This window comes from Canis lupus, chromosome 37, assembly GCF_048164855.1.
Source record: "Canis lupus baileyi chromosome 37, mCanLup2.hap1, whole genome shotgun sequence".
Classification (NCBI taxonomy): Eukaryota; Metazoa; Chordata; class Mammalia; order Carnivora; family Canidae; genus Canis; species Canis lupus.
Window position 1 is genome coordinate 9,335,569 of NC_132874.1, and position 19,014 is coordinate 9,354,582.

General features: G+C 41.2%; 1 protein-coding gene across 3 annotated transcripts in view; it reads right to left on the reverse strand.

Annotated features, from left to right (window-relative positions):
- Nucleotides 1–19,014, reverse strand: part of RNF144B (ring finger protein 144B) — a 169,027-nt gene that overhangs the window by 24,823 nt on the left and 125,190 nt on the right. For all 3 annotated transcript variants that reach the window (XM_072814029.1, XM_072814028.1, XM_072814030.1), the window contains exons 3-4: nt 9,755–9,859; nt 235–295 (exon numbers count right to left, since the gene is read on the reverse strand). In XM_072814029.1, coding sequence (XP_072670130.1) covers nt 235–295; nt 9,755–9,859 — 166 coding nt within the window. The remainder of the gene's footprint in view (nt 1–234; nt 296–9,754; nt 9,860–19,014) is intronic.

Here is a 19,014-nt window from a genome sequence, read left to right on the forward strand (position 1 = left end):
ATAAAACAACCAACATAAGGAAGCTTCTCTTTCCTGCCAGTTGGCATTTTTTCTGTCCGTGGCCAAGAAAGCTGAAATTTTATGTTGCAATTACAGTTTTTCCCCCTCTGAGAACGCCCTTGTGGCTTTGTTAACAGCCCACAGCCTCCTTAACCTTCCGAGGAGGGTAGTGTGAAGATGACACGTGGAAAGCCACAACTCAGCATGGGGACAGTAAAAAGAGTGCATACATACCTCTTTCAAATTTTAACCGCTGATAAAGCTGAAACTGATCCATGGGCACCAAGCAGGCAATCTGAAACCAGAGATATTAAAACAGTGAGGTCTCTGTCATCTTTGGAAGCTAGGGTTCCAGCCTTCTAGGACCTCTACTTCTTGTCTGGCTTACTTTATACATACAGTGGTTCATAAACTTCTTTTTCTCTCCACAGTTCCAGTGGTAACACAAGCAGCAATTCCTACATTGGCCCCAGTCCTCTGCCACGGCTGGGAGTCACTACTTGAAGTACCCCAATAGGACTCACAGGTCAAATTCCATTCTTACTCTTGACAGGAGCTACTAAGACCAGACAACCCAACTTTTGGACTTCCCCAATTACTTGTGTACATATTGGAAAGATGCTCCTTTTTGCTCCACATTCATTTGAGAAATGCTTAAAAGATTATAGTTCTAGCTTTGGAACCCTTAAAAACTAAGGTCAGGGAGACTGTGCCTCAGGAATTAGGAAAACCTTATTAGTCTCCTCGGGACTAGAATCTTCTAAGCAATATGAAAATCATTTTTTCGGAAAAAAAATCACTTCACGGGGCCCTTGGTTGTCACTCATTGCCATTCATGTCCTGGTAGAAAAGAAATGCTAAAGCTGTTTCTTGTGGCTAGCCTCCTATTTCCATTTCAGATGGAGATATAAACCAAAGGTTTACTAGTAAATGACAGTGATTCAGACCTAACCAAATGACATTTCAGATTAATCCTTTTAAATTGCATTTCAGAGTTAGATGCAACAAAAGCTAACTGCTCTTAAACTGGCATTCTAAAATTAATAGTTCCACTGACGTCAACTATACTGATGTTGCTTACGAGATTTATAGCAGAGAAAACCCAAGGATTTGATATAAGGCTTTCTAAACATTTAGCAAGTTGATAGAGACACAGTTGTAGCCTTGGCAATTCTGACTCTCAAGCATTATATATTCTTTGGTATAAAGTTTATCTAGATGGAAGTTCCTACAACTTAATGGAAGGAAGTCCACTTTAAGAAAACAAGAGAAAAATGAGGCAGTTAAAAATTATACTTAGCAAACATAGTACATTTTAAAAGGTATTCAAAATCTAATCCTCCTTTTCATAAAAAAAATTCAATTTGTTTATTTTGCAAAGGAATTAAACTAAGTTAGCTAAAATGTATGAAGGGCCACAAAACAGGCAAATTCAGTCTCTTCCATTCCAAGTACAGTAAAACATTAATTAATTATAACATTTTTCTCTGGGGGGCTGCATTTTCATCTGCACCTTAAATAAAGCTTCTGAGCAGTCACCGTAAAAAAATTATGGTTAATTTTATATGATGTGTGTTATACCATATATTTTTTTAAAAGTGTAGTTAGACTTTTATTACAGTGAAAGCCAGTTTTGTTTCCTCTGTTATAATACCACCTGGACCTCTTTCCTGAAAGACAAAGGTGTCTTAAAAAATCCTGAATTGGAGACAGAAGATGTAGGTAACCAAAGGGATAGGAGGCATTAAGGAATCTGAATTCAATTCCTGACTTAGTCATTGCTTCGTTGTAGGTAGAGAATAAATAAGGTAATAATACTTCAGTTTTGGGCCAAGCTGACTTGGAGATGATGTAATCTTGGCCCAAGAGATGTCAGTGAGCATCTACATACCTGTTTTTAACCACCTCCCCCGCCAAAAAGTTCTTTGATGCTATGGGACAGTCCTGGACTCTTATTTGCCTCCATCTAAAATAGTTTTGGGACTGACGAAGAACTTCTTCAAATCCCTCAAAGTCAACTCCTAAAAATTCTGATTTTTTCCCAATGATATGCCATACAATATAACAGCTAAGTCAAATACAGCTGATGGAAGACAAAGCAAACAGAAGTATTTTGGACACAGATGAATGCTAATGAGAAAAGTGACACAAATTAATGCAGTAAAAAGTCAACAACAGTGATGTTTAATTTTAAATTAGAAAGATAAATTTCATCAGAGGACACATTACTGCCAACAGGGAAGCCCGAGGTCTCTAATTTTTAGTCTACTGTGAATCTCCGATTTATTATTTTTTATAGATGAAAGATTTTTATGGAATTAAGATTTAATAAGGTAAATCAATTTTCTTTTGTAAAAAATTCATGATCAAAAAAAGTTCCATCATAACCATTCTCTTCTCAGCCCCCACCACTTAGATTTTGCACCTCCTTGGTATTCTGTTTGACAGTTCGCTAAGGGTACAGCACTGCCTGGAAGCCTGGGGATACAGATAAGGAAAGGAGACACAGAAGCTGCCCTCAAAGAACTTAAATTACCCAAGACACTTAAGGTATTTTTTGTTTAAATCTACTCTTTGGGGGATGGCTGAGTGGCTCAGTGATTTAGTGCCTGCCTTCAGCCCAGGGTGTGATCCTGGAGTCCCGGGATCAAGTCCTATGTCAGGCTCCCTGCATGGAGCCTGCTTCTCCGCTTCTTTCCTTCTGTGTCTCTCTTGAATAAATAAATAAAATATTTTAAAAAAATAAAAATAAATAAATAAATAAATCTACTCTTTGGGAAAAAAAAAAAAGAATAGACTCCTTGATCTTACCATTTATTGGCTTTTACAGATTAAACTAGTTCTCTAAAATGTTTCTATTAGACCCATGGCTTTAGATCAGAGAAAGCTGGATCTTGTGTTTAAAAAAAAAAAAGGCTGATCCAAAGTATTAAATTGCCAGTCCCACTGCTGTTTGGAGCTAAGTCACTATTGCTCAAGATCTTTTACAATTACAAACTTGAAATAAATGTGTTAGGATGATTACTGAAGGCTCAATCAGATCAAGGTTAAAAGGCTACTGCTTTAAAAATACAAACAAAACAGAACAGGGGCTCCTGGGTGGCTCAGTTGGTTAAGCATCTGTCTTCAGCTCACATTATGATCCCAGGGTCCTGGGATTGAATCCCACATTCGGCTCCCTGCTTGGCGCGGAAAATGCATCTCCCTCTACCCTTCCCCTCTGCTCATGATCTCTCTCTCTCTCTCTTAAGTAAATAAAATATTAAAAAAAAAAAAAAAAAAAAGCTGTTCCCTTCTCCCCCATTTGTTTATTACTCATGTATTTATTCAGGTCAGTATGGACTACCAATATTTATTGTATTCAGTGGGTCCTAATCCATTAATAACCAGATCCAGGGGATCCCTGGGTGGCGCAGCGGTTTGGCGCCTGCCTTTGGCCCAGGGCGCGATCCTGGAGACCCGGGATCGAATCCCACGTTGGGTTCCCAGTGCATGAAGCCTGCTTCTCCCTCTGCCTGTGTCTCTGCCTCTCTCTCTCTTTCTGTGTGACTATCATAAATAAATAAAAATTTTAAAAAAATAAATAACCAGATCCACATTCAAGCTGTAGAAACAAAAACTTCCAAGTATCTTCTCAACTATCAAGAGACCACTTCCATCACATCTGGAAAATTCTTATCTTGATTTAAAGTGATTTTTTTTTTTACTATTTCTCCTTTGAAACTTATATTAATCTGCCTGTTAAACAAAAATTTCTCTCTCCTCCAATCCAAGCATGAAAGACCATTTTTCTTATCTTTATCACTCTAGAAATTCTTTCCAAAAAGAAAGGAAATTTAATTCAAAGATAGAATAAATTCAGTTTAATTTTAATAGAACAAAGAGCACTAATAAGAGAACAATAAGAACAAAAAACTACTAATTGCTCATAATTGCTCTCTGGTTTGTTGGTTTCTGGTAAAAATGAACCTTAAGATACTTATTAAATATTCAGTTCCTACTTTATTGGAAGTCTTCGGCTTTCCATTCCACTCCAACTAGAGCACAGGATAACCAGGGCACTGGGAATATACATACATGTGGGGTGCTATGACTGTTACACATGATGTTAATTAAATATGTCTAACATTTACAACTGAGAAGAAATGAAAAATGAACTACACCTTTGTTTATCTTATTATCTATGATCATAATATCAGAACAGGCATCACCACCTTCACTGACACCAGCCCTACAAAAACTAAAGAAGAAAAAGGGGGAGGGGGCAGACAGTAGAGCCTGTTTGCCAGAGAAGCATTTATGCTGGAAGTGATGTGTTCCCATAATACTGACAATTGGTCAATATCTCATATATAAAATATAATGTGTATATAAAACTTTAAAATATATATATTTTCTTTATATATTTGAAAGAGAAAGCAAGACAGAGCATGAGCAGAGGGGGAGGAGCAGAGGAAGAGGCAGAAGCAGGCTCCCCATGGAGCAGGGAGCCAGATGTTGGGCTCTATTGGAGAACTGTCAGATTAATGACCTGACCCAAACACAGACGCTTAACTGACTGAGCCACTCAGAAGCCCCTGTATAAAAGATTATTATATTAGCTTTTAGTTAGGAAAATAAAGTGGTTAAAACATTGAAGTTAGGGATTGGCTTAATGCAAGTACCACTCATCAAGGTCTAGAAAGCCAGGACAGATGAGAAAAGAAGAAAAGCCTAGACTTTACTTGGGTTTGGGCCCTTTAAACCATACTTCTGCTACAGTTGCTTTAGCAAAATTAATATTAAATTTTTTTTAAACTAAAGAGACCATAATTTTTTTTAAACTAAAGAGATCTTTATAGCATGTCAAAGCTGTGGGAATTTTTGAGGTGCTAGGACTAGCAAAAATCCTGGCAAAAGAATAGTATGGATAGTATGGATAAGTGCCTTACCGCACTAATACAAAAACTACCCATGTCTCCTATCTCAACCCAGAAAATAAGAACTGCACTTCCTAACATCCCCCCACTCATCACTTGAGTGTACTAACCAAGCTCACATATCCTTCTCTACATACTAGATATTTAAACCTGCTGGAAAAAGCAGGAGGGCATCCCTGTCTGAGAGCCAGAAGCCCCCCACCCCCCCCCCCCCGCCCCCAGTGACAAACATGGCGGCAGCAAGAGCTGGAATCCCAGGGCAGGAATTGTTCTCAAAGTTCTCTGAAGAGGGCCATTTGCTGTTCCTTTCTTACCTGTTCTACAGAGGCTTCAGGACACCTTCCCACATCATCCTCTGCCTCTCTCCCTTGGTTCCTCTATGGGTAAAGGGGACGTGCCCATGTGGACACCCATGCGACACATTCAACCCCCCGCTGCTTACTCTTCTTATGGTGGCCTTTATTTGAAGGAGTAGCTTAGAAACAGAAACATCATTCTCCACTTATCTGCAGCTTTAAAGCAAAGCTTTAGATACATTCTAAAGCAAAATTTATATTCCCTATAAATATCTATTAACACTGGCAGAGCAGATTCCTTTACCTTTTGCCACCCCAAGTTTTGACTCCTCTCACTAACACACGTCACAGCCAAAGGTTGCTACAGACACACTTGGTCCCTTCCCGTTCAGATCCTTAGGCCACAACAACAGGTTGCTTGGTGGGGCATCCTTATCCTTATCCTCCCTTCGCCCCACCTCACATTGTGATTATGGAAAAGACGGTGGCAAGAGGAGATAGCAAGTGGGGGCTCCTCTGAAGGATAATTTGTGGGGAGCACGCAGACCTCCAGAATTCCAGCAGCCTTTCCCAAAGCCACCTTAATAAATGTGCAATATGAGTAAAAACCGTATTTATTTTGCAAATGTAGCTTCAAATTCCTACTCCACCCCTATCTCTCCCTCCTAGACCTCCACAGTGTCCCACCTCAACTGCCTCCTACAGAAATTCTGGGGTGCCCAACTCTGGGCAAGAGCAGCTGTACCCATCTTTGCACTGGGGCATGTGGCGGCTCCAGCAGCAAAATGCAGTCTGGTCATTTCAATGTCCCAGGACTTGGAAGGAGAACTGATTGCTGAGAAGCTGTTCCCTGCCCTCCTCTGCCAGCTGGCAGACAGAAGACGTTCAATTTCTCAGGCCATGTAACAGTAGGTCTGCGCTCACCAAATTCTACAGGGCCCAGAACAAGTGGCTCAGGCTCCCCCACTGAGTGATGATGTGCTACTTCCCCAACAGTATAAGGGCACAGCTACATTAGTCATCACCTTTTTAACAGGACTACTCACTCCCAGGGCAGGCCTTGCCTAAAGTAACACTATCAGAATAATCAATCTGCCTCCCACCTCTTAGAATTCCATACTGGACAAGATTCCCTGATCAAGTACATGAGAAAAGCACACCACCAATTAAAATTCCCAGTGATGAAGAAGAGCGAGTTCGACTTTTCCAGGGCCCCCAGCGAGTGCACCTCTAGCCACTGCCTCCCATCAGCCTGCGGGACACAGCAGTGAAGGTGCCTTTTCTACTCTCTTCCTCCATAAGCAAACAGTACTTGGTCAGGCATTAAATGCTCTGCTAATGAAGCTCCTCCTGATAAGTAAAACTTAGGGGGCAAAGCCACAGCTGAGCTCATCTGGAAGCAGTAAGAAGGAAGGCAAGACCCACAGTGGGCAGGAGCAGATGCATGGAACACAGGCAATCGTGCGAGTCAGATCTACAGTGGAAAGCATTTGGAGAAAAGAGCTGAGAATGCCTGGTGTCCTCTGAAGATGAAGAAATGTTATACTCATATGCATTTTATAAGACAGTGAATGATGAAGAACCATGTAACACAAACAGCAGCAGCACAAAGGTAACTTGAGTCTTAACCAGAATAATTTTTAACTGTGTTACCTGTGTATAATTAAACATTTTTTATTTTTTTTTTAATTTTTATTTATTTATGATAGTCACACAGAGAGAGAGAGAGAGGCAGAGACACAGGCAGAGGGAGAAGCAGGCTCCATGCACCGGGAGCCCGACGTGGGACTCGATCCCGGGTCTCCAGGATCACGCCCTGGGCCAAAGGCAGGCGCCAAACCGCTGCGCCACCCAGGGATCCCTAATTAAACATTTTTTAAAAGGTAGAAGAGTGGTAGAAATGGAATCCAGTCAAACACAAGGTGAACAAGCCCCATTATGATATATTCAATCATATCTGGATTAAGAGCTACCTATTATTATAGGGGCGCCTAAGTGGCTCCACCAGTTAAGCATCCACAACTCGATCTCAGCTCTGGTCCTTGATCTCAGGGTGGAGAGTTTGAGCCCCGCATTGGGCTCCACACATTAAAAAAAAAAAAAAGAGCTGCCTATTACAATAATAACTACATACAGGGATCCCTGGGTGGCGCAGCGGTTTGGCGCCTGTCTTTGGCCCAGGGCGCGATCCTGGAGGCCCTGGATCGAATCCCATGTCGGGCTCCCTGCATGTAGCCTGCTTCTCCCTCTGCCTGTGTCTCTGCCTCTCTCTCTCTGTGTGTGACTATCATGAATGAATAAAAAAATTAAAAAAAAAATAATAACTACATACAAGGAAATCTTGATGTAAAGGAAGATGCTTTAGCCCAAGTTCACATGTATGTGGTATTTGCTTTGAAAGGAGTGGTCCCATATAAACTGGCAAAGCTACTAATATCTCTAACATAATGTTTTATTCATGTCTCAATTCAGTTTTACTCCAGGGGGAAAAAAAGTGGCCCATTGGTTAAGAACTTTGATGACTGTACATTCACGCCCATCTTTATTTAGTCAGGCTCTCGGCAGGCCAGTGAGAACAGAACCAGGCCCTTAATGCCCTGGAGTGTCCTCCTACTCATCTAATAGGAAACAGACTTCGAACAATTGAAGAAATACCATAGTTTAGTTCAAAAGATGTTTTTGTTTTGTTTTGTTTTGTTTTCCCCCATATACCCTTTGGTAATTTCTAAGAGACATTACAGCTTTCTTTGGTTTCCATACAGCCTAAAAGTTAAACAGTTTTTAGAGTTAAACTGGGTACAGAGAATGAGTGCTGGGAAAGTGTGATGAGAATGTGTGCGATGGGAAAAGGGGAAGAAATAAGACAGAGGGGAGAACTGCAGGCAAATATGAAAAGAAACTTCTATACTAAGAAAATGAGAAAAGTTAAAACTCTGGTCTGGAGGGCTAGGAGACAAACTGTGGCCTGTCCTCATGCATCTGTCTAAACCCTTTAGCTCTAACATTTGATATCCAAACTGTCAATGGCTGGTGGATACCATTCATTTAAAAGTCTACAACAATGCCATGTCACTGAACTTTCTGTGATGTTGGAGATGCCATATACTGTGCTAATCTGGCAGCCACGAGCCACACATGGCTACTGAGCATTTAGAACATGATTAATGCAACCAAAGGAATGAATTTTTTATTTTATTTAACCTTAATTAATTTAAATGTAAGTACCATATGTAGCAAGCGGCTACTGGATTGGACAGTACGAGGTCTAGGATACACGCCTGTCCATGGGTTAATGTCACTCTGCTAGATCCGAAGCCCCATGAGGATAGCACTGGGCCGGTCTTATTTACCTCTCTTCCTGACCTGGAACAGGGCCTGGCACATCGTGTACACTTAATAACTGCTGACTGATCAGAGTATCACAGAAGCATATTAAAAAGGAAGTATCTTTTCTAAAAGAATTGTACATTGAAAGATGCTCCTGAACACCCGAGTCTTATTTTAAAACCCACTGCCAAGTTGTATAGCCAACCTAATCTTTCCCCACTTTAATTTCCTTTTACCCATTTCTCACACAAAAGAAACCAATATTTCGCACCACAGGTTGACATATTCAATATTACGTTTTTATCAAAAATATTCCATTATTTCATGATTTTCCTAAAATGTATCACTTCTAAACTTTTATTCTTCCTTAGAAAACACTCCAAGCTCACTTGGACCACCTCCCCTAGCTGATATTCCATAAGTTGAACATAGATACCCAAATACAGATTGGTTTAAAATGGTCTATAAACATCTTTCTGCCTGCTTTGCTCACAAAACAGAGGAAGGCAGCCCAGGTGGCTCAGCGATTTAGCGCTGCCTTCAGCCCAAGGGCCTGATCCTGGAGACCTAGGATCAAGTCCCACGTCAGGCTCCCTGCATGGAGCCTGCTTCTCCCTCTGCCTGTGTCTCTGCCTCTCTCTCTCTCTCAATCTCTCTTCCTATCATTAATTAATAAATAGAATAGAATAAAATAAATCTAAAAAAAAAAAAAAAGTCAGCTTCAAGGGCAAGCTCCTGATAAGGGATTGAAGAACTCATTCAAGAAAGCCATTTCTGATCCCATATAAAGATCAAACGAAAGGCCTGTGGACATGATTTTCAACTCCATCTATGTTTGTGAATGGCAATAGTTTATATTGTCTATAACTGGTTAAAATCTGTCACCTGTTTATCTTTAAAGTATTAAATATCACAAGACCACTTGCTATTTAGCCTCCAGACCACACATTTGGTAACCCTGATTTTCAGCACCTTCACCTATTCTAGAGCTTCTTCAACACTCAGACAGCATTTATAAATAGAACTGAGGTAAATAACAGCTTTAACAGGTTGTATGAAGAATCCATACGTATGTAGCAATACAGTACTCCTTTAAAAAGTTAGCCTCTGTATTTTGTTTCTAGACTGCCTGGCAGGGAAGTGCATAAGGAGTCAAGATCCTAGGAAATATCATCAACAGGAAAGAGAGAAGGTCATGGGACTCATCTGTACCTCTGCTTCCTGCAGGGTCCCGTGGTTTAGGCACACTGTGTCAGGGCAGGCAATGGGAGCCCCACATCCTTCTCGGATTGCCAGCTGCAGGTACTGTTTCAAGCACTAGAAGTTAAGAAGAAAAAAAAGACCATTACTCATTGCATTTCAGTAGCACAAAGGTTACATAACCACCACGGCCTCTTCTTCCTTCACTGGCAGTCCTGGGCTCTTGTACTCAGGAAACATAAGTTATCACAAGTGTGAACGTTGAGAGCCCTCACTTTGGAAAGAATGCAAGATAGGTGATTAATTATGTATGACCTCATCCTAAGAATATTGAGTTTACTCAAGGAAACAAGTCAAATTCCCAAACACACATTTTATCTACCACTGATTTGGGAAAGAAGAAACACTCTTTTGCACTGATGGCAAAAGCCTTCTTTGTACTTTTTCTTTCTTTCTTTCTTTTTTTTTTTAACTTATGTGACTTCCTAGTTCCCTTATTACCTAGTGGGCCTTTCCCTCAAAGTTGGCCCAAAAGTAGAACTCTGTGACTCTCATGCTGAGCTAGCCAAACAGAATCAAAATACAATTGACCCTTGAACAACATGGGTTTGAACCATGTGGGTCCATGGATATGCAGGGTTTTCTCAATCAATACAGTACATAAATGTATTTTCTCTTACAATTTTCTTAATAACATTTTCTCTAGCTTACTTTATTGTAAGAATACAGCATATAATATATGTACAGTATATGTATGATCAACTGTTTATGTTATCAGTAAGGCTTCTGGTCAACAGTAGGCTATTAGCAGTTAAGTTCTGGGGGAGTCAAAAGTTATATGTAGATTTTCGACTGCATGGGTGGGGGGTCCAGTTGGTGCCCCTAACCTGTGCATTGTTCAAGGGTCAATTTTAAGATTAAGGCACTAACTTATTATCTAGGAACACTCTCAATAGCAAATACACCTGGGAAAAGTAATATCAAAGACAATTTGGGAGAATGAGACCTTCCAAAACTATGCATCTCAGTGGGAGTGATGGTGAGGAGGTTTGAGTAGAACCTGGGGAAAGAAGAAATTGTATTTAAAAAAAAAAAGAAAGAAAGAAACCCAGAGGGGTGCCTGGGTAGCTCGATAGGTGGAATGTCCAAATCTCAGTTTCAGCTCAAGTCATGATCCAGGGTCATGGGCTGTAGCCCGGAGTCAGCCTCAGAGCTCAGGGGGAGTCTGCTTGGGATTTTCCCTCTCCCCCTGCCTCTCCCCCTGCTAGCTCTCTCTCTCAAATGAATAAATAAATGGGAGGAAGGAAGGAAACCCAGAAAGAAGAGTCTTCTCATTCCCTCTTGCACCTGGATCTGGATCTTGGGCGGTGGTGGAAACAGAGTCAGACTGAGAAGGTAGAAGGATTGACAGCATTATGGATACCTCAGACTCCTTCCTTCTCCCTCCCAACACAGCCCCACACACCCACAGGAGAGTAAGGGCCATAGTTCCGAAAGACAGAGCTCTTAAAAATCCAGAAGTTGACTCCTCAATTTCCACTAATTTGCTCATAATTGGATGAGCTCTTGTCTGTATGCATGATGAAAAAAAGTCAAGCACACATGTTTGAGGAGAACACTCCAAAGACACATAAGCCAGTCTATGACTTAACAACTCTTAAAAAGTGATGATTACAACTGGGTTCAGATTTTTCAAATTTATGCATTTATGTATCAACCCACTACATTAGAAATATTGCTGTTGCACCAACCTTTTATAAAAGCTTAATTATTAAACAAATTCTATGGTCAGAATACTGAAACTATAATTGTAAACCTATTCCTTTCACTGGTCATCCTTATTCTTTTTTTATTTTTTTAAGATTTCATTGATTTATTTGAGAGAAGAGAGAGAAAGCAAACATGAGGGGGGAGGGGCAGAGGAAAGGAGAAGCAGACTCCCCACTAAGCAGGAAGCCTGACATGGGGCTCAATCCCAGGACATGGGGCTCAATCCCAGGACCTTGAGATCATGACCTGAGCCAAAGGCAGACACTTAACAGACTGAGCCACCCAGGCACACCTATCTTTATTCTTTTTCCCTACCTGAAAAGAAAACTAATACAACAATTATTTCTAGAAACTAATCATATATTTACCTGATTGAAATTACCGTTACAATGTACTACCAAAGCAATGACTAGAGCAAAATATTTAAACCAGATTTGTATTTCTAGAACTACTTAATAATTCCCTTCTTCAAAGAGTCCATTTTCCCCCTATGACTTCATCAAGAGAAAAAAATGGGAAAGTAACCCAAGTATCCAAAATAGAAGGGCATGTAAATAAATTATGCTAAATTCATACAACAGCATGCTAAGAATCATGAAAAATATTTTCAAATTATGTTTAAACACACAGGGAAAATGTTCATGATTCAGTATGAACTGGAGAAAAAAGGTATCTGGGAACAGGGCTTCTCTTGAGGAATTCTTCCTACAGCTGACTGTACTATAGGTACTGTATTTTAGCTTTTATTTTCTTGTTTGAGAGAAGGGTGAACAATTCCTTGCTCTAGGAGTTTCTGTGCCAGACACAGTCTCTTGTGCTAAGAAGAATGGAAAAGGAGAAGAGAGCCATAACTTGGAAATATGGGGAAGAATTTCAGTACATGTGCAAAACTCAAGAGGAAAAGCAAAAAAGCTGGCTCACAAAAAGGAGGGTTACACCAAAGGACAAATGAATAAATGATGCAAAGGCCTGTCCACCCGGCTCTATTCCTAAGGACCTCGCTGCCATCCATCTGCCACACAGATTCCAGTGTGACCACCACCCATGTTCCCCAACTACCACTTGAAATTTAAGCAGAAAGGCTCTGAAAATGTATGGTCTCCAGGCTCAGGGGAAGGTATCTGAGAAAACAAAATGAACAGCATTATGAACATCTATTAGAATTATGTGGCTCTAGCCATGGTGCCATTCCCTCAGGTGACAATGGGAAAGTTACTCAAGTTGTGCCCCAAACCTGCTTCCCTTCATTGGAAAACCAGAAACAATTAATATCTGGCTATGGTTACCTCACAGGGTTTAAAAGACATGTACACACAAAACACAAACCTGGAATTGTATATACGGGAACCCTTTGAAAAATTCGCAAACTGCAGACTATTTGGTTTTATTTCTACTCCACTTCATTTAATCTTAGGCGTTCTACCAAAAACTTGGTGAGGAAATGTTAATCCTCTGATTTCTGAGATTATCCTTTCTCTACTCCCTTTGGAGAACCAGTTAATAAGCCACTGTGCTACAGAACCTCCATAAACAGAGCAGATATTTGCAACAGGACATCATACACACCTCCATTCAAGCCTCTCGCTAGAACTATTTGCACCTGTAGAAAAAGCTTAGAGTCCACCAAAAATAAACACTTTGTGAGTCTTTACAGGCAAAAAAAAAAAAAAATCATTTCAACTTATTTTACAAACCTGTAAAGTTGAAATCTAAGCTTTCCCAGGAGTTTATCGTAGATGTTCTATTTGTTAATGTAATGTTCTTAGGTACTACATCCATGACATGTAAAGCCAGTAAATTCTAAAGCTGCCAACAAGGACACTCCTGGACACAATATTACGTGACCCATGATTCTAGGGGAGAAGTCAGAGCTATACATACGGGCTACAGGGCATGCATGCATGAATACATACAGCAAGCTATCAGGACAGCATAGGCACTTAACACTCCATCACCGTGAGCATGCATCTCTAGTCGAAAGGCAAGAGGGACAACCGCCAGCCCTAGTTACTTCTTCTTGTTGAATTTTCAAGCACCTTCGGTTTAGTCTGTCTTCCAACGGCTTTCACTAAGAATTTAATCCCAAACCCTCCCTTCTCTCCCCCAGCACCTCTGGCTGAAGCACAACAGAAGCAAAAACATTCATTGGAACTCCCCTGTGCATGTTATACAAACCAAACCCACGTAAATGGTTAACAATTCTAGAAGAGACTGGCTTCCAGACTGTAAATGAAGACACAAAGAAAGAGGGGGAGAAAAACACCATCATTTAGTCACATTAAAAAAAAATTCCCTCCCAGGCAGGCAGTCTCTGCTTTGCCATCCTGCCAACAGCTCCCCTGCACTGTACTCAGTAAACTTCTATCTCCTCTCTTCTGCCCTGGGGTGAATTCTTTCACCACTGGGCCACCGGCCCCCACCTCATGCAACCACCTCACATTTGCTGGCCCTCCCAGGGAACCTCTGGCCCAGTGGGGCCTGGCTTCTCCCTGGATTATCTGGGAATTTCTTAGGACTTTCTCAGGAGGCATAGGGTGGGCTCAAGGAGGCTATAGGGGGAGCTGATGACCTCAGGCTGAGATTACTCCTAGGCGAGGCTCAGGCTAGAAGTTCCTGATGGGGGGAAGGAGGAGAAAGCCACCAGAGCTCTTGCCAGAAAGAACAAAGGATTTCCCCTCTGGCCCTTGGGAGAAATCTCCCCCTCCTTTCCCTTTCACTTTCTGGCCCCCACCTGGCAGTCTAACCTAGTCCTTCCCAGACAAGGGCTCCGGCCTGAAGGTCAGACTGGGCCCACCCATGAGGGGCCAAGGACCCCTTCTCTCTGCTCTCCCACTCCACCCCCAGTGTGTGGCACAGTCGGCAGCGACAACTAGTCCAGGGCGCATCTGCACACCTTGTGGATCCATTGACTGACTCTCAGCCACTGTGTGCTGCTTTCGGGCCCCCACTTTTTCCTCTGTCCCCACTGGTCCGGCCACTGTCTTGACCTACAGGCAAAATATGCTCCTGCATATCGGACTGACTCCATTCCATACACAGGTGACAAGTCCACAAGGACCTGTCTGAGAGTCCCCTCCTGCTGTACCCCAAGGACCCAGCCACCTTGGAGTTTCACTTAAATCGCCTATGAGCACGTTAATCTAATACTAAGCTCTGCCTGTAACTGCACAGAATCCCCAATGGCCCAACAAGTTTAGGTAGGGACAGGGTGTCCCCCACCCCACCCAGCAGGAAACAGCTACTGAAGGCAAGACTTCCATCCAAATGCCAAAGTTGTGTCATTGTCGGTCAGTCAGTGGGGAATACAGAGGCCCTTTTTTGGCAATAGGCTTGAGCTATGGAAACCCAAGTAAGGTAAAAGGGCAGTCTGAATGCAAACAGCCTTGTTAAGTGACTCACTTCAAAATATCCATAGGCTGTAGCTGACCAATGGGTTACCCACAACCTGACACAGATACCCAAAAAGGGAAAATTCAGTATGTTCCCGTACCTTCTTGCTCCCTCTTCTCTCCCTCCCCTATAGCCCCCATCACAACCTCCTGGCAGATGGTCTGTCCTTTGCTGCTCCCTTGCAGTGTATTCCATAAAATTCTATCTCCTTAAAAAAAAATTACATTCCATTAAATAATAGCATTAAACAGATGCCAAAATATGCAATTTTCGTAACAGAGTCTAAGGGAAATGTTTTGAAAAAAACTTTTTGAAAATCCTGATGACACACAAAAAGAAAGAAATTTTTTTTCCCTTTTTTAAATAGTCAACATTCCACTTAATTTGTATGGGAGAACATAGAAACATTTTTAGGCCATGGACCATCATATATAATAATGATTTTTTTTTCTCTCCTCCAAGTCCTGTCCTTGTCTTGCATTTTCTATCTCTATCTCATTTTCTATCTCATTCTCTCTATATATTCACAAATGACATTTCCATCCACCCAGTTGCATAACCCGGAAATGCATGGATCATCTCTAACATCTCTTTGTCTTACCCTGGATTCAATAAATGCCTATTAGAAGTCTTCGCCTGTCTAACCATGCCCTCACTACTTAACAGAGCCTTTGAATCCCACTGTCCCAACATACCAGCTTCCCCACATCCCCAGTCTTCCCCAGCTCAGTAAATGGAACCAATTACCCAATTACTAAGCCAAAACAAAAACAAAGACACCCTTGATGCCTCTTTGCTCAAACTCTCAACCAAAACATGTCCCCAAACTAAGCATTTCTCATCATTTCCGCTGCAAACTCAAGTCCCCATCACCCCTTCTGGAGAACTCTGCACTAGCTTTCCTGCTGGTCTCTACTCCACACAGTAGCCCAGTCCTCTTCATACATCTTTCTAAAATATAAATCATATTTTATTCTCCTGCCCCCAAACCCTCCAAAGAATGTGCATCTCATGTAGATGGCCTCGCCAACTCCTTACCATGGCTCATATGGTCCTACTTGTTTCTGATTCCTGCTCAGCTCATTTCTACCACATTCTCCCTTTACTCTGGGAATATGAACCTGGCCACTATTTCTTCGACATGTCACACTTGGCTTCTTTCTTGGTTGGAGCCATTTACTCTTCCTAGAATGTCCTTCCCCTAGGTGGCTCCATCTCAGGTCATTCAGGGGATGCTCAGTGTCACCTCCTCAGATCGGCCTTCACTGACTAAAAAGGCCAATCTTCCCTCCCGTATCAGGCCTTCTTACCCTGCTTTATTTTTCTTCATAGCACTTTCTATTACCTATGATATTTACTTGTGTCTTATCTTGTACCACTAGAAAAAGTACAGGGACATGGTCTTCTTGGATGGATTCCAGAAAAACACGTAGAAGGTACTACAAAACACATTACTGCATGATTTTATACATTCCAAAGTCCTATCCATTCCATGTCCTAAGTATTGATCAGGCCTGTTCACCTCTCCCAGTCTTTTCCTGCCCCATACTTAGACCACTTTCCATTACCTGCTACCTGGACTTCTGCCTTAGTCCATCCATTCACTGATCTTCCTATCTGATTTGCCTCTTTCTAATTAATTCTACACTGCTGGCGAAAGGAACTTTAATACAAGTCTAAATCTGATCCCTTCTGTCATCAGCTTAAAACCCTTCCAAGACTGTAACCACTCTTTATGTCTCCTTTGTAGCACTTATTATAATTAGGACTTAAAAACTAGGTGTATATAGGGGTGCCTGGGTGGTTCAGTGTGTTAAGCATCTGACTCCTGATTTTGGCTCAGGTTATGGTCTCAGGGTCACAGGGATGGAGCCTCATGTTCGGCTCCATGCTGGGCATGGAGTCTGCTTAAGAATCTCTCTCCCTCTACCCCTCCCCCAACCCTGTATGCGTGTTTGCTCTCTCTCTCTCTCTCAAAAACAAATTAGGTGTATATAGTTATGTACCTCCAAAAGCCTCACTCTCTCCACTCAGTCCACCTGTTAACATTACCAGATATTTCAACTTTTAGATTTCTTTTATTAAAACCTCATCTCTAGAATAATCCTGTCACCATTCACGAATAGTTAGGACAGGAGGATAGTCAGATGAGGCAGTGGCTTCCTAGCAGAGGTCAGAGCCTTGAAGAAAAGGATATAAGACAGGTATGTTTCTATGGACAAGAAACACTTGAAACTATGAGGCACTAATGGGCAGGGTGGCTGTGATATTATGATTTAAAAGAAGTACAAATACATTCTTCCTATTTCTTGCACAGAGCTTCTAAAACTTTTGGGATCTCCTAAGGAATCAGACAGATCAAGGTATCTTCTGTTACGTTAACAAACAGAGGCAACTTTGGGAAGCTCCCCGCCCCAGGTCAAAGCACCAACCCTATGAGTAGAGGGCCAGAACTTACAGTCCCATGCATCGACTGACCTCCAGGGAGGGGAGAGAGGCTGGAAGTTATATCCTGGGCCACTGGGGATTGATTCAGTCATGCCTAAGGAATGAAACCTCCATAAAAATACAGAAGTCAGAGAGCTTACTGGTTGGTGAACACACACAGATTTATTAAGAATGGTGCACTTTGGAGCACATGGAAGCTCCATGCTCTTTCCCCACACCTTGCCTTATGCAGGTCTTCCTGCTGGCTGTTCCGGAGTTATATCATTTTATAATAAACCAATAATCTAGTAAGTAAAATGCTTCTCTGAGTTCTTGGAGCTGCTCTAGCAAGTTAATTGAACCCAAGGAGGAGGTCATGGGAACCTATCATTTACAGCCAGTCGATCAAAAGTGCAATTAACAACCTAGGCTTGTGACTGGCACTCAAAGTAGGGAGACTTCTTTGATCTAGGCTTGTTTGGATAAAGGTCTATTCAGATTCTTTCCCCATTTTTAATTGGGTTATATTTGTGTTTTTATTATTGAGTTCTAAGAGTTCTTCATATATTCTGCAGGTGTCCCATATTGGATATGATTTGCAAATATTTTCTCCCATAATGGGTTTGGTTATCTTTTCATTTTCCCGAGGATGCCCATCATGAAGGTTTTCAATCTTGATGAAGTCCAATTTTTTTTTCTTTTGTTCATGCTTTGCCTAATCTGAGGTAACGAAATTTTTTTTATTTCCCATATTTTCTTCAAGAAGTTTGCAAGTTTAGCTCTTACAGTTAGGTAGAATCCATTTGATTTAATGTTTGTCTGTGGTGTGAAGAAACAGTCCAACCTCCTCTCTTGCAAATGGCATCCAGTTGTCCCAGCATATCGAAAAACTATTCTTTCTCCCTTTGAACTGCCTTGCCATCCTTGATGGAAATCCATCGACGACCGACATGAGAATTTATTTCTGGAACTGCCAATTCTATTCCATCAACCTGTCTATCCTTATGACAGCGTGACACAGTTTTGATTATTACAGTGCTGTAGTTAAGTTTGAAATCCGGAAGCAATTTCTCCAACTTTGTTCAACTTTTATGAGACTGTGTTGGTTATGCTAGGTCCCTCAATTTTCCATACAAAATTTCAGACAAGCTTATTGATTTCTGCAAAGAAGATATTTGGGATTTTGATAGGATTTGTATCTGTAGATCCACTTTATGGCCATTTTAACAATATAGGCATGGCTTGTGTATCATGCTTCCCAGATACTATGTTTTTTTACAAACTGAAGATTTGTGGCAACCCTGCATCCAATCCAGCAAGGCTATTGCACCATTTTTCCAATAGCATTTGCTCACTTCCTGTCTCTGCGTCCTACTTTGGTAATTCTTTGCATATTTCAAACATTTTCATTTTATATTTGTTATGGTGATCCATTGGTGATTGTGACTCATTGAAAGCTCAGAGGATGGTTAGAATGTTTTAGTAATAAAGTATTTTTTAATTAATAGGGTTTTTTTTTTTTTAGATGTAATGCTATTGCACACTTAAAAGGCTACAATATAGTGTAAACATAACTTATATGTGCTGGGAAACGAAAAAATTCGTTGGGCATGCTTCATTACAATATTTGCTTTATTAAGTTGGGAACCAAATCTCCAATATCTCCTATGTATGCCTGTATTAAT